The sequence below is a fragment of the Nerophis lumbriciformis genome, linkage group LG17 (assembly GCF_033978685.3).
Source record: "Nerophis lumbriciformis linkage group LG17, RoL_Nlum_v2.1, whole genome shotgun sequence".
Lineage (NCBI taxonomy): Eukaryota > Metazoa > Chordata > Actinopteri > Syngnathiformes > Syngnathidae > Nerophis > Nerophis lumbriciformis.
This window is the reverse complement of record NC_084564.2, coordinates 22,400,236-22,412,500: the sequence shown is the minus strand read 5'-3', so window position 1 is coordinate 22,412,500 and position 12,265 is coordinate 22,400,236. Positions and strand designations below refer to the sequence as shown.

Sequence of the window (12,265 nt, the reverse complement as noted above, 5' to 3'; positions counted from 1 at the left end):
CCGGGCCTGTCCCCATGGGGCCCGGCCGGGCACAGCCCGAAGAGGCAACGTGGGTCCCCCCTCCAATGGGCTCACCACCCATAGCAGGGGTCATAGAGGTCGGGTGCGATGTGAGCTGGGCGGTAGCCGAGGGCAGGGCACTTGGCGGTCCGATCCTCGGCTACAGAAGCTAGCTCTTGGGACGTGGAACGTCACCTCGCTGGGGGGGGGAAGGAACCTGAGCTAGTGCGCGAGGTGGAGAAGTTCCGGCTAGACATAGTCGGACTCACTTCGACGCACAGCAAGGGCTCTGGAACCAGTTCTCTCGAGAGGGGCTGGACTCTCTTCCACTCTGGCGTTGCTGGAAGTGAGAGGCGACGGGCTGGGGTGGCAATTCTTGTTTCCCCCCGGCTCAGAGCCTGCACGTTGGAGTTCAACCCGGTGGACAAGAGGGTAGCTTCCCTCCGCCTTCGGGTGGGGGGACGGGTCCTGACTGTGGTTTGCGCTTACGCGCCAAACCGCAGCTCAGAGTACCCACCCTTTTTTGGATTCACTCGAGGGAGTACTTGAGAGTGCTCCCCCGGGTGATTCCCTCGTTCTACTGGGGGACTTCAATGCTCATGTTGGCAGCGACAGTGAAACCTGGAGAGGCGTGATTGGGAAGAATGGCTGCCCGGATCTGAACCCGAGCGGTGTTTTGTTATTGGACTTTTGTGCCCGTCACAGATTGTCCATAACGAACACCATGTTCAAGCATAAGGGTGTCCATATGTGCACTTGGCACCAGGACACCCTAGGCCGCAGTTCCATGATCGACTTTGTAGTTGTGTCATCGGATTTGCGGCCTCATGTTTTGGACACTCGGGTGAAGAGAGGGGCAGAGCTTTCTACCGATCACCACCTGGTGGTGAGTTGGCTGCGATGGTGGGGGAGGATGCCGGACAGACCTGGCAGGCCCAAACGCATGGTGAGGGTTTGCTGGGAACGTCTGGCAGAGTCTCCTGTCAGAGAGAGTTTCAATTCCCACCTCCGGAAGAACTTTGAACATGTCACGAGGGAGGTGCTGGACATTGAGTCCGAATGGACCATGTTCCGCGCCTCTATTGTCGAGGCGGCTGATAGTAGCTGTGGCCGCAAGGTAGTTGGTGCTTGTCGTGGCGGTAATCCTAGAACCCGTTGGTGGACACCGGCGGTGAGGGATGCCGTCAAGCTGAAGAAGGAGTCCTATCGGGTTCTTTTGGCTCATAGGACTCCTGAGGCAGCGGACGGGTACCGACAGGCCAAGCGGTGTGCGGCTTCAGCAGTCGCAGAGGCAAAAACTCGGACATGGGAGGAGTTCGGTGAGGCCATGGAAAACGACTTCCGGATGGCTTCGAAGCAATTCTGGACCACCATCCGCCGCCTCAGGAAGGGGAAGCAGTGCACTATCAACACCGTGTATGGTGAGGATGGTGTTCTGCTGACCTCGACTGCGGATGTTGTGGATCGGTGGAGGGAATACTTCGAAGACCTCCTCAATCCCACCAACACGTCTTCCTATGAGGAAGCAGTGCCTGGGGAGTCTGTGGTGGGCTCTCCTATTTCTGGGGCTGAGGTTGCTGAGGTAGTTAAAAAGCTCCTCGGTGGCAAGGCCCCGGGGGTAGATGAGATCCGCCCGGAGTTCCTTAAGATTTTAGATTAGATTAGATTTATTGGTCCCCTTGGGGAAATTCATTGTCACTGCCGTACATTTAAACACTAGACATTACACATTACACATTACACATCACACAAAAAAATAAAAAATAACAAAAAGACATCATACATGACTAACACACATTTACAGGCTTGTCAGACAGGTCGGCCGGGCCTGCTGTTAAGGGCGGCTATAGCTGCAGGGATCAGGCTTTTCCTGAGGCGGGCCCTCCGGAATTTGATTGTTCTGTACCTGCGCCCTGATGGTAGTGGGATGATGTATTAGTGTAGTGGGTGAGTGATATCCTGAACTATTGTTTTTGCCAGTCGGGTGATGGACCTGTGGTTTATGTCTGAAATGTTGGGTGTGGGTAGGCCGATGATTTTAGCTGCTATGTTTGTAATGCGTGTGAGTTTGGTCCGGTTGGTTACAGAAAGCATGGTGAAAAAACATGTGGAACAGTACAGAAGGATGGGTTGAACAATGCTTTGGTAAAGTAATAACAGGAGATGAGGTGCAACGTATAGTCCTTTAAGTTTCCGGATGGCTGACAGTCTTTGTTGACTTCTTTTTTGAATGTCCGTGGTGTGTTGATCAAAGGTGAGTTTATTGTCCAAGGTTATGCCCAGGTATTTAAGAGTGTCAACTGTTTTAACTGTTTGTGTGTTTATGATGATGGGGTTCTGAGTTGAGGGGGGGTTGAACCATATTTCTTTTGTTTTATTGACATTGATTTCCAGATAACTGGCTGTGCATGACTCTGTGAAATGTTTGACTGTGTTATGATAGTCCAGGATGGATTGACTGTTGGAGAGGAGTGCGAGAATGGCTGTGTCATCTGAGTATTTTAAGTACGTTGTGGTGGGTGAGATGCTACGGCAGTCATTGGTGTAGAGTGTGTACAGGAAAGGGCTCAACACACATCCCTGTGGGACCCCGGTGTTGATGGTAAGCATCGGGGATGTGTTTGAGCCCACCCTTACTGCTTGCAATCGGTCGGTGAGGAAGTTGTGGGTGAGGTGGATCAGCTGAGGGGGGATGTTGAGCTGGTGTAGTTTCCGGATCAGTAGATGCTTCTGTAGGGAGTTGAAGGTGGAGCTGAAGTCCACGAAGAGGATCCTGGCAAAGTTGGCTCTGGATGCTGTGGGGCTGTCTTGGTTGACAAGACTCTGCAGCATCGCGTGGACATCGGGGGCGGTACCACTGGATTGGCAGACCGGGGTGGTGGTTCCTCTCTTTAAGAAGGGGAACCGGAGGATGTGTTCTAACTATCGTGGGATCACACTCCTCAGCCTTCCCGGTAAGGTCTATTCAGGTGTACTGGAGAGGAGGCTACGCCGGATAGTCGAACCTCGGATTCAGGAGGAACAGTGTGGTTTTCGTCCTGGTCGTGGAACTGTGGACCAGCTCTATACTCTCGGCAGGGTCCTTGAGGGTGCATGGGAGTTTGCCCAACCAGTCTACATGTGTTTTGTGGACTTGGAGAAGGCATTCGACTGTGTCCCTCGGGAAGTCCTGTGGGGAGTGCTCAGAGAGTATGGGGTATCGGACTGTCTGATTGTGGCAGTCCGCTCCCTGTATGATCAGTGCCAGAGCTTGGTCCGCATTGCCGGTAGTAAGTCGGACACGTTTCCAGTGAGGGTTGGACTCCGCCAAGGCTGCCCTTTGTCACCGATTCTGTTCATAACTTTTATGGACAGAATTTCTAGGCGCAGTCAAGGCGTTGAGGGGATCTGGTTTGGTGGCTGCAGGATTAGGTCTCTGCTTTTTGCAGATGATGTGGTCCTGATGGCTTCATCTGGCCAGGATCTTCAGCTCTCACTGGATCGGTTCGCAGCTGAGTGTGAAGCGACTGGGATGAGAATCAGCACCTCCAAGTCCGAGTCCATGGTTCTCGCCCGGAAAAGGGTGGGGTGCCATCTCCGGGTTGGGGAGGAGATCTTGCCCCAAGTGGAGGAGTTCAAGTACCTCGGAGTCTTGTTCACGAGTGGGGGAAGAGTGGATCGTGAGATCGACAGGCGGATCAGTGCGGCGTTTTCAGTAATGCGGACGCTGTATCGATCCGTTGTGGTGAAGAAGGAGCTGAGCCGGAAGGCAAAGCTCTCAATTTACCGGTCGATCTACGTTCCCATCCTCACCTATGGTCATGAGCTTTGGGTTATGACCGAAAGGACAAGATCACGGGTACAAGCGGCCGAAATGAGTTTCCTCCGCCGGGTGGCGGGGCTCTCTCTTAGAGATAGGGTGAGAAGCTCTGCCATCCGGGAGGAGCTCAAAGTAAAGCCGCTGCTCCTCCACATTGAGAGGAGCCAGATGAGGTGGTTCGGGCATCTGGTCAGGATGCCACCCGAACGCCTCCCTAGGGAGGTGTTTAGGGCACGTCCGACCGGTAGGAGGCCGCGGGGAAGACAAGTTGGGAAGACTATGTCTCCCGGCTGGCCTGGGAACGCCTCGGGGTCCCACAGGAAGAGCTGGACGAAGTGGCTGGGGAGAGGGAAGTCTGGGCTTCCCTGCTTAGGCTGCTGCCCCCGCGACCCGACCTCGGATAAGCGGAAGAAGATGGATGGATGGGATGGATGCATTGAGGATAGATATATATATATATATATATATATATATCCTCAATTCCCCCCCAGAATTGATTAACTCGCTGGAATATAAAGACAATATAACATACATCCATAAACGTGGATGTATATGCAAAAGTGCAATATATTTATCTGTACAGTAATCTATTCATTTATATCTGCACCTTATTGCTCTTTTATCCTGCACTACCATGAGCTAATGCAACGAAATTTCGTTCTTATTTGTACTGCAAAGTTCAAATTTGAATGACAATAAAAAGAAGTCTAAGTCATATATATATTTATGTATTTATTCATATATATACACATACATACATACATACATCTAAATTATATATACACATATATATACACATCTAAATAAATAAATAATATATATATATATATATATATATATATTTATTTTTTATTTCATTTATATGTACATATTCCTCAGTAAATTCAATTTCAAAGTTGACCCACTTCTCGGTTTATGACAACTTTCTACGACTATACAAGTGATGAGGGAGCATGATTGATAATCTTTAATTAACTTTCACCAGATCAGAGGTGATGCAGCAGCAGTAGCTTAGTATGTCAAAAGCTGCAGAAGATAGTTATCTCTCTGTGATATAGTAAAAGTATACATACAGCAATGTTAATATTTGGTTACATGTCCCTTGGTAAGTTTCACTGCAATAAGGCGCTTTTGGTAGCCATCCACAAGCTTCTGGTTGAGTTTTTGACCACTCCTCTTGACAAAATGAATGCAGTTCAGCTAAATGTTATGGTTTTCTGACATGGACTTGTTTCTTCAGTATTGTCCACACGTTTAAGTCAGGAATTTGGGAAGGCCATTGTAAAACCTTAATTCTAGCCTGATTTAGCCATTCCTTTAAAACACACACACACACACACACACACACACACACACACACACACACACACACACACACACACACACACACACACACACACACACACACACACACACACACACACACACACACACACACACACACACACACACACACACACACACACACACACACACACACACACACACACACACACACATATATATATTTTCTTTTCAAATTGTATTAAATAGAATAAAAATCATTTTCAAAATCGAAAAGTTGTCGAAATTTAAAAAAAGGCCATAAATAGAAAGAAAAAAGAACATTAAACATGTATAGTGTAATTTTGACTATAACAAATGTCTTAAAAGGGTTTAAGGATTTTTTTTCGGAAAAAAATGTTTAATTTTGTAATTGTTATAACTAGTGCCTACTTTTCTAAATGTTATAACTAGTGCCTACAACAGTTCAGGCAGCTACCAGTAAAACAAAAGAGACATACTGTATAGATGACTATCTTTGAACTTTTGTCTCTTACCCGTCAGTGGATTGTGTAGACTTTACAACAAGAAATCACACACTGGAGGGCAGCAACCACACCAATGGAACTTCAGCAGCAACAGAATTCTGGGAGTATGAACAATAAATACATTAATTAATAGCATCCAAATGCATTTTTTTCATACCATAAAACATACATATATTTATAGACGTAGGGTGTTGAACATCTCAGAGGGCATTGAGGAGATCGGCAGCATTAGGTGGGAGGTGCTGCTGTGCCTCATCGCCATGTGGATCATATGTTACTTCTGCATCTGGAAAGGGGTTAAATCTACCGGAAAGGTAAAGATTTGAAAAATGGCAGCCGGTGTGTCATATCTCATTTAAATGCATTTAACTTTGATTTTCCTTTCCAGGTGGTGTATTTCACCGCCACCTTCCCCTACGTCATGCTGCTCATCCTTTTGATCCGTGGACTCACTCTTCCTGGGGCCAGACAAGGAGTGGTGTTCTACCTTCTTCCTGAACTGTCCCGACTTACAGACCCTCAGGTATGTGCTGTTACGCAATGGTAAGAAAACACTGCAAAGAGCAAAACACACTAATTTGTCAGTAAGTGGGGTTTTGACAGGTGTGGATGGAAGCTGGCGCCCAGATCTTCTTCTCATACAGCCTTGGTGTGGGCACGCTCACTGTACTGGGCAGCTATAACCCTTACAGCAACAACTGCTACAAGTAAGTGTCACCCGGAAGCAACCCTGACAATCCACAACATTAGGTACACAGGCATAATCTGATGTCAGTCTGGCTTTACACATATAATAATGCTTGTTTTAATATCCAACATGTACGTTAACTTTACTTTATTATAGGGACAACCATTTCCAAAATGTTGGTTATTTTGCAAATATTAGAAACACATAACTCAAAACTCCATGGAGCAAATTAGTTCAATGCCACTGCCAAAACTACAATAGAAGACTTGGAATAAATATATGTGTTTTTTTTTACAGCTGAACATTGTTTATTGTATTGCCTGTATCCTTTATTATAATCAATGAAAGGAAATTATGTATTTTGCATTTTTTTGTAGGCAAAGGGAAATTGCCACAATAGAGTGAGTGCAGTAAATTGGCAATTGACTTCATTTGAAACTGTAACACCTATGTACTGGCACATGTATAATTTGCATTATACAGTTTCACTTGAAATTACAACTGCATATGACATTGATTTTTAACATGTACAAACTTTTAATATATTTCTGTGGCAATGTAGGAGATTTGAGAGCGATTTCAGTTGTATAAACTATCACAGGCTTATAATTTTCACATGTAAAATTATTGTACATGTTGCAAATGATCCTCTTTTAGCTCATACTTGCCAACCTTGAGACCTCCAATTTCGGGAGGTGGGGGGTGGGGGACGTGGTTGGGGGTGGGGCGGGGGGGCGTGGTTAAGATATATATATATAAGAAATACTTGACTTTCAGTGAATTCTAGCTATATATATATATATATATATTTTATTACATTATATATATATATATATATATATATATATATATATATATATATATATATATATATATATATATATATATATAAATAAAAGAAATACTTGAATTTCAGTGTTCATTTATTTACACATGTACACACATATAACACTCATCTACTCATTGTTGAGTTAAGGGTTGAATTGTCCATCCTTGTTCTATTCTCTGTCACTATTTCAGAACACACACATTATACAAATATACATTATAAAATCAATAAGAAAACGGGAGCTCTAATTTGGGAGTCTGAATTAGGATCAGAAGTTCCTATATAAACATTGCGCACTCACGTCGCCTTTTTGTATTGATTACTGCAGCTGTGCACTGGATTCATTCACAAATACAAACTACAACTAACAAACACTTTAGAGTTAGGCTCCACCATCAGAATATGTACTTAAACTGATAAAGATCACATGGATATTATTCAGTGAGTTGATTCACCAAAACTAACCTGTATATACAGGAGGAAAAAGCACACAGGACGTTTCAATTGTTCACAGACTGGTCGCGCTCATCAGAATGACAAGACACTTCCGGTCTGCAGGTGATAGCGTTCAATTGGGAAGAAACGCCCTACTGCCCCCTACTGACCAATGTGAATACTGATAAATGTGTAATGACAGCTCCAAAAATGAATTCAAACCACAAAATAAAATAAATAAATCAACATAAAAATGTGACACATTATGGGTTGGTCACATATGCATGTACAGTAGATGGCAGTATTGTCCTGTTTAAAAGTGTCACAACATTGCTGTTTACGGCAGACGAACTGCTTTACTGTAGACGGAAACTTGACTGCTGTTGTTGTGTGTTGTTACCGCGCTGGGAGGACGTTAATGAAACTGCCTAACAATCAACCCACATAAGAAACCAAGAACTCGCCCTCGATCATTAGCTGTTTATATTGTGGGAAAGCGGACGTGTGAACAGGCTGTCAACACGTCACTCAGGTCTGCATGAAGCTGGAAGGGGCGTGGCCTCCAGCTCCGCCTGAATTTCGGGAGAAAATTTGTCCCGGGAGGTTTTCGGGAGAGGCGCTGAATTTCGGGAGTCTCCCGGAAAATCCGGGAGTGTTGGCAAGTTTGTTTTAGCTGCGGCCATCAAAAATAAAACAATTTGTCTCCAATTTGAACACCCCTCACTGATTATTTTACAACTGTACATCAGAAGCACATGGTCTGAATTATAAAGAGTAATGAGCTGAGTTGTACTACAGATGTGTTGCAGTAAAAAAAAGTGTGTTTGTGTGTTGCAGAGACTGTTTGTGGCTGTGCTTACTGAACAGTTGTACCAGTGTGGTGGCTGGTTTCGCGGTCTTCTCTGTGCTGGGGTTCATGGCTCATGAGCAGGGAGTTCCAATTGCAGAAGTAGCAGAGTCTGGTAAGCTTTAAACCTTCCTAAAATGGCACCTAATGATTAAAAAGGAGCGAAAGAGGGATAAAAATACACAGGTGTTTTAACCACAGTCAAAAAGGTATCTTGGATGTTCACTCACACGACAGGCACTGCTGTCATGGCGCTCTTCATATACACAGTTAGCTTCTACACTAAAGATAATGACTGAAAATGTAAATATTTGTTATGTTGTCAATTAGCTAGGTATGTCAAATTATAAAAAACATTCCAAACACGACAACAATAGAAAGTTAAGCAACTGTTAGCTTACTATGCTAATATATAGTATACAATTAGCTAAACACACTGCAGAAACTTTGTCTATTTAGGCACATAAGCAAAATTAAGGAGAGGAAATGTGTTTATAATTTGAACAAGCTCACCAATATTGGACCATAAATGATTAGTAAAGTGAAGGAGAGCTGGTTAGCAAGTGTAGAGTAACATGAGGGTAGCCATAGACATCTTATTAGTAGACGCAGCATCGAGCGCTACTGGCGCTGACGAGACGCGGGGCCGCCATCTTGGAGTGGTGATCCGCTCCACTCAGTGCAATTCATTTGACAGGAGCAATGAACTGTCAGCGCATTTAATTCATTTTACCTCACTGAATACCACTGATTTTCACGCGCTTTTTTGTCATACGTGTAGCTATGATAAAGGACACATGTTTTAGCGTGTTTTATTATTCATTGTTTGCTTAACAGTAATAGAATTTTCTTATATGCTTTAAGTGACCAGACGTCCGAGATCAAAACTGGGAGTATAATTCCAGAGAAGGGAGAAAAAAACAGTCCGCTATTTTTAAATGGAAGATACAATATGATATACATGCGTATATCCTACATAAACAATGTATCAATACATTAGATATATATATATCTTAGGGACTTATAGACTGTATCTCTGTTGCTGCAGCAGCAGAGAGTTTATTATGTCTTGACACTTGATATATACAGGTAAAAGCCAGTAAATTAGAATATTTTGAAAAACTTGATTTATTTCAGTAATTGCATTCAAAAGGTGTAACTTGTACATTATATTTATTCATTGCACACAGACTGATGCATTCAAATGTTTATTTCATTTAATTTTGATGATTTGAAGTGGCAACAAATGAAAATCCAAAATTCAGTGTGTCACAAAATTAGAATATTACTTAAGGCTAAAACAAAAAAGGGATTTTTAGAAATGTTGGCCAACTGAAAAGTATGAAAATGAAAAATATGAGCATGTACAATACTCAATACTTGGTTGGAGCTCCTTTTGCCTCAATTACTGCGTTATTGCGGCGTGGCATGGAGTCGATGAGTTTCTGGCACTGCTCAGGTGTTATGAGAGCCCAGGTTGCTCTGATAGTGGCCTTCAACTCTTCTGCGTTTTTGGGTCTGGCATTCTGCATCTTCCTTTTCACAATACCCCACAGATTTTCTATGGGGCTAAGGTCAGGGGAGTTGGCGGGCCAATTTAGAACAGAAATACCATGGTCCGTAAACCAGGCACGGGTAGATTTTGCGCTGTGTGCAGGCGCCAAGTCCTGTTGGAACTTGAAATCTCCATCTCCATAGAGCAGGTCAGCAGCAGGAAGCATGAAGTGCTCTAAAACTTGCTGGTAGACGGCTGCGTTGACCCTGGATCTCAGGAAACCGAGTGGACCGACACCAGCAGATGACATGGCACCCCAAACCATCACCCAACCATGCAAATTTTGCATTTCCTTTGGAAATCGAGGTCCCAGAGTCTGGAGGAAGACAGGAGAGGCACAGGATCCACATTGCCTGAAGTCTAGTGTAAAGTTTCCACCATCAGTGATGGTTTGGGGTGCCATGTCATCTGCTGGTGTCGGTCCACTCTGTTTCCTGAGATCCAGGGTCAATGCAGCCGTCTACCAGCAAGTTTTAGAGCACTTCATGCTTCCTGCTGCTGACCTGCTCTATGGAGATGGAGATTTCAAGTTCCAACAGGACTTGGCGCCTGCACACAGCGCAAAATCTACCCGTGCCTGGTTTACGGACCATGGTATTTCTGTTCTAAATTGGCCCGCCAACTCCCCTGACCTTAGCCCCATAGAAAATCTGTGGGGTATTGTGAAAAGGAAGATGCAGAATGCCAGACCCAAAAACGCAGAAGAGTTGAAGGCCACTATCAGAGCAACCTGGGCTCTCATAACACCTGAGCAGTGCCAGAAACTCATCGACTCCATGCCACGCCGCATTAACGCAGTAATTGAGGCAAAAGGAGCTCCAACCAAGTATTGAGTATTGTACATGCTCATATTTTTCATTTTCATACTTTTCAGTTGGCCAACATTTCTAAAAATCCCTTTTTTGTATTAGCCTTAAGTAATATTCTAATTTTGTGACACACGGAATTTTGGATTTTCATTTGTTGCCACTTCAAATCATCAAAATTAAATGAAATAAACATTTGAATGCATCAGTCTGTGTGCAATGAATAAATATAATGTACAAGTTACACCTTTTGAATGCAATTACTGAAATAAATCAAGTTTTTCAAAATATTCTAATTTACTGGCTTTTACCTGTATATATATATATATATATATATATATATATATATTGATATTTTGTATTACATTCTTCCCTTAAATGATAATGTTTACAGTGATTGTTTTATATGTATTTTTGTGTACTGTATGTCGCTTTGGATTAAAGCGTCTGCCAAATACTTAAACATAAACATACATTTCATTGACAAGCAATTCTATTATGGTCATACTCTTGTTTGCTAGCGGCTACGATTTCAGTGCTATTGAAGATCTTTGCTCCTTCTCAACTCTGTGGTAATATTCTTTTCACAAAATACAACCAATAGTACGTCAATGTTAAATCTTACTTGTGAAAAGTAATCCCCCGATTCCTATTTTCAACAGTCCGCTCATTTGAGCAGGAAAACGCTGAACACCAGCCCGGCATCTTTGTTTTTTACCTGTCAACTGTCAGTTTAGGCTCCTCGCCGGCTCCTCATCACCACTTCAAGATGGCGGCCAAATTGCTCACGTCACAGCAGCCAATGCTGCGTCTACTTATAAGATGTCTATGGTTATAACGTCATTGCAAACACAGCAATCTGTTGCGTCCACTGCAGTTCGCTACCTTATTCATACTTTTTGTCAAGTGATTCTTTTTAAGCAGGGTTGCATGAGGTACCTACACTTAACGTTACGTTAGTCAGTGTATCACATACAGTAATGTAACGTTAGACGGCGGTCAGCAGCACCGCATATTTTAGCCACCTACAAAAAGACAAACATAGTCAAATAAAGGTCAGTTATAATGTATACTATATTAAGAATATGTGTACATATTGCATAGGGCCCTGACATCTAAAAAGTACAACTCTGTTCATTGTTATGTTCATGTATTTGTTATGTTTTTCATGTGAACGCACACAAACACACATACAGTATGAGATGAGATCAATGAGATAAGGTAAGAACAGGATATAAACTGCTGTGAAACTAGTTACAATGCAGTATGCCATGGAAATACAATGTTAACACTTTTGTGCAAATAAGTACAGTTGCACTTGTTTTTTCAAATGTGTTTATTCTGTAAAGGAATGAATTAAATGTTTAAAATGACTGGTTAATAGTGCTATTATGAAGTGCAATGTCAGTACTATTTTGTTTCCTGCAATTTCAAATGCACTTGTTTTAATAAATAAATACAGTGTTCTAAAAGCATACACAATCTGTGTAAATAT

The 12,265-nt window shown here is 43.2% G+C and overlaps 1 protein-coding gene and 1 long non-coding RNA gene across 2 annotated transcripts in view; one reads left to right on the top strand and one right to left on the bottom strand.

The window, feature by feature from the left end:
- Window positions 1-6,822, bottom strand: part of LOC133614705 (uncharacterized) — a 12,928-nt gene extending 6,106 nt beyond the window's left edge. The window contains exons 1-2 of the long non-coding RNA XR_009816613.1: window positions 5,780-6,822; window positions 5,620-5,708 (exon numbers count right to left, since the gene is read on the bottom strand). This is a non-coding gene — a long non-coding RNA (uncharacterized lncRNA). The remainder of the gene's footprint in view (window positions 1-5,619; window positions 5,709-5,779) is intronic.
- Window positions 1-12,265, top strand: part of LOC133614626 (sodium- and chloride-dependent GABA transporter 2-like) — a 31,223-nt gene that overhangs the window by 9,082 nt on the left and 9,876 nt on the right. The window contains exons 4-8 of the mRNA XM_061972748.2: window positions 5,627-5,714; window positions 5,792-5,924; window positions 5,999-6,133; window positions 6,214-6,317; window positions 8,400-8,524. Coding sequence (XP_061828732.1) covers window positions 5,627-5,714; window positions 5,792-5,924; window positions 5,999-6,133; window positions 6,214-6,317; window positions 8,400-8,524 — 585 coding nt within the window. The remainder of the gene's footprint in view (window positions 1-5,626; window positions 5,715-5,791; window positions 5,925-5,998; window positions 6,134-6,213; window positions 6,318-8,399; window positions 8,525-12,265) is intronic.